The sequence below is a fragment of the Octopus bimaculoides genome, unplaced genomic scaffold (genome assembly GCF_001194135.2).
Source record: "Octopus bimaculoides isolate UCB-OBI-ISO-001 unplaced genomic scaffold, ASM119413v2 Scaffold_335339, whole genome shotgun sequence".
Taxonomy (NCBI): Eukaryota; Metazoa; Mollusca; class Cephalopoda; order Octopoda; family Octopodidae; genus Octopus; species Octopus bimaculoides.
Genome location: NW_026407441.1, coordinates 1 through 3,040, shown reverse-complemented (window position 1 = coordinate 3,040; position 3,040 = coordinate 1). Strand labels below are relative to the sequence as shown.

The 3,040-nt window shown below is 38.2% G+C and overlaps 1 protein-coding gene across 1 annotated transcript in view; it reads right to left on the bottom strand.

The window, feature by feature from the left end:
* LOC106883621 (mucin-5AC) overlaps positions 1 to 3,034 on the bottom strand; it is a gene marked incomplete at both ends in the record, with an annotated part of 10,321 nt that extends 7,287 nt beyond the window's left edge. Inside the window, one exon of the mRNA XM_014934714.2 lies at positions 2,146 to 3,034. Coding sequence (XP_014790200.2) covers positions 2,146 to 3,034 — 889 coding nt within the window. The remainder of the gene's footprint in view (positions 1 to 2,145) is intronic.
* Between the last annotated feature and the right edge of the window lie 6 nt (positions 3,035 to 3,040).

The following is a 3,040-nucleotide window of genomic DNA, read 5'->3' as shown; positions in this document are numbered from 1 at the left end:
CATATATATATACATACATGCATATACATACATATATATATGTATATATATATATATACATACATGCATATATATATACATACATGCATATACATACATATATATATGTATATATATATATACATACATGCATATATATATATATATATGCATATACATACATATGTATATATATACCTGCACATACATACATATCTCTCACTTGCTTTCTCTCTCTCACATATATACATATATATGTATATGGGGAAAGTAAGAAAAAGGCGAAAATGCACATTGAATATCAAAAAAAATAAAGGCATTTTTTATGAAAAGTAGCAATAAGTAAATACAATTAGATGAACTCGGTTAGAATTAAGAGGAATTAAATTCATTATTTTGAATTGTTAATGAGATTCAAAGTCAAACCCATGTCATCATTGCTGTTCACAGTCATTGCCAGTAATAGACGTCATGGTAAATGGAAATGTGTCACGAGCCCTCATGGACATGGGCTGCTCAACAACCCTAATGACTCCAGAAGTGGTAGAAGAATGGAATGGAGTGGAGTGAGTAGTGTAAGGGCATACAGGCCAAGTGGCAATGGGGTTGTGGAGAGGCATCATCATGCCATCAAGACCATAGCAGAGAGGGGCCACATCTCACCAGTCGAGACCGTGTTTTGGTATAATATGTTGCCTGGGACAGAACAGGCTGAGGAGTCAGTGTCCTGTCCTGGGCAATATTCAAGTATGAGTGGAGGCATCCATGTACGACGCAACTCACAGAAGAGAAGCAGCATGCCTTTGTGCAGGTCGGAGAAGAAGTCTGGGTTAATCCCTCAAATGCGCGGTGCACATCACAGTGGGAAAAGGGGACAATAACCTCTGTGAATTCGAGGAACAATGTATCCATAGATGGCATGCCACGACATGTTTTGGATGTGTGCAAGATCATCACTGCGATGGAGGATGGGACCAACAGTAATGGACAAGAGGAGGAAGCCGGCAGGAACGTGCCAGGAACTGAGGCCAGTCCTGAAGTCCCACGGCGGTCACAGAGGGAGCGGTGACTTCCTCGCTGGTTGGCTGATTACGAGACAAGTTAAGCCGTGTGGTCGGGGTTGAGAAGAGGGCGTGGGAAGGTTGGTTGAATGATCTTCAGATCAGGGGTCACGTGGTGTTATGAGCTAGGCTGTGTTGTAGGGAAGGATCGGAAGTGAGGGAGTAGGCATATCCTGTCGAAAGTGGGGGCTGGTGGATCCCACTGGAAGTGCCGCGGTGGACATGCAGCATTCAGTGAAGCATGAGGATCCATCAGCAGCGAACAGCCCATCAGAGCGGACATGTGAGATGGTACAGCTATGGATAGCACATGTGGACGTGAAGTGAACCTTGGAGATTGAGACAACACATGGATGTTGAAAGCGACCCTTTTTCCAGACCAACAGGTAAGACTACTGTAATTCTCTCTTTGCTTCTGTCTTTTTCCTTGTTTTACATCACAATATATATATATATATATATATCTACATATATACATGTATATATATATATATATATATATACATACATATATATACATACATATAATGTGTGCACACACACACACACACATTTGTGCGTGTGAGTGTACATGTTTGTATATTACACCTATCATTATCTCTCTCTTTTTCTATAAATATTATTTCCTTTTCTTTTCTATATTCACCTCTAACTATATGACTCCTGATTATTATTCAATACTATATGTTGTAGTTCAAAATATGTGTCCATAAGTATTGACACAATTTCAACAGGGATAAAGTAATTCCTACTGATACTGTGAACCATCCATCAATAAGTTATTCTGCGTATTTTAGCAGGATTTAAAAAAGGGATGATACAATAGCCTAATATTGAGAGAATGTCAAAACAAAATAGACCATAAATTTATTAATTACTGTAGTATTAATTCAAATATGATAACAAAAACATGAAATAGTTACAATGGACTATCAAGATAATGTTAAAAAAATTGTGATACCAATTACAAATATATGCAAAAACAAGGAATAAAACAAGGCAAAAATATCGAAAATAAAAAAACCCTGGAATATTGAAGAAACTCAAAATGAATGTATGATACAAAACTAATCTCTAAAAAATATGTGGTAAGAAAAGAAGGTACCTGCTGTAGTTGGTAAATGAGTGGTTGGTATAGAAGGAGCAGTTCTTGGAATTGATAATGGCGTTGTTGTTGATGTTAATGATGGAACTGTTTTTGTTAATATTGAAGATGTTGGTGTAGTTATTTCTGTTGCTGTTGTGGGCTTACTTGTTGTTCTGTATAATTTTGATTTTGGTGTTACCATTGTTGTTGTTGTTGGCACTGAAGATGAAGCTGCAGTTGTTATGGACGGTATTGTTGTTGTAGGAATTGAAGGTTTTGTTCCTGCGGTTACTGAGGTGGATGCTGGTATTGAACTGGTTATAGATGTTAATGTGGACATTATTGGAATTGCTGATCTCGCTGTTCGTGCCGTAAAAGTTGTTAGGGGTGTTGAAAGCATCGATGCATTTGAGGTTCGTAGCGATGTTGTAGTTCCTGTTGGGAGAGATGTTGATTTTGTAGGTGTAGGTATGCTAACGGTTGGAACTGTAGTTGCCTTTTCACTCCCTGTTGATAATGTGGGTAATGAAGTTGTTGGGGTTGCTATAGATGCAGTGGTTGGAAAAGATGTATGTGGCGTCACTATGCTTGATGTTCTTGGTATCAGAGATGTTGAAATTGGAGATGTTGGCGTTTTTCTTGCAGGTATAGATGTGATACAAACTTTTGAAGAAGGTAGTGAAGATGTTGCTGTTCTTAGTATGGCTGTTGTTGATGTTGGTACAGATGTTGTTTCTGTAGGTATTGATGTTGAAATTGACGTAATTGTTGTTGGTGGTAATGATGTTGGTAGTGATGTAGATGCCGAAGATACTGATGAGGAAGCTGACGGTATTGATGATGTTGTTGGTATTGAGGTTACTGCAGATGGTACTAATGTTGTTCTTGTGAGTAAAGATGTTGTTGTTTGCGC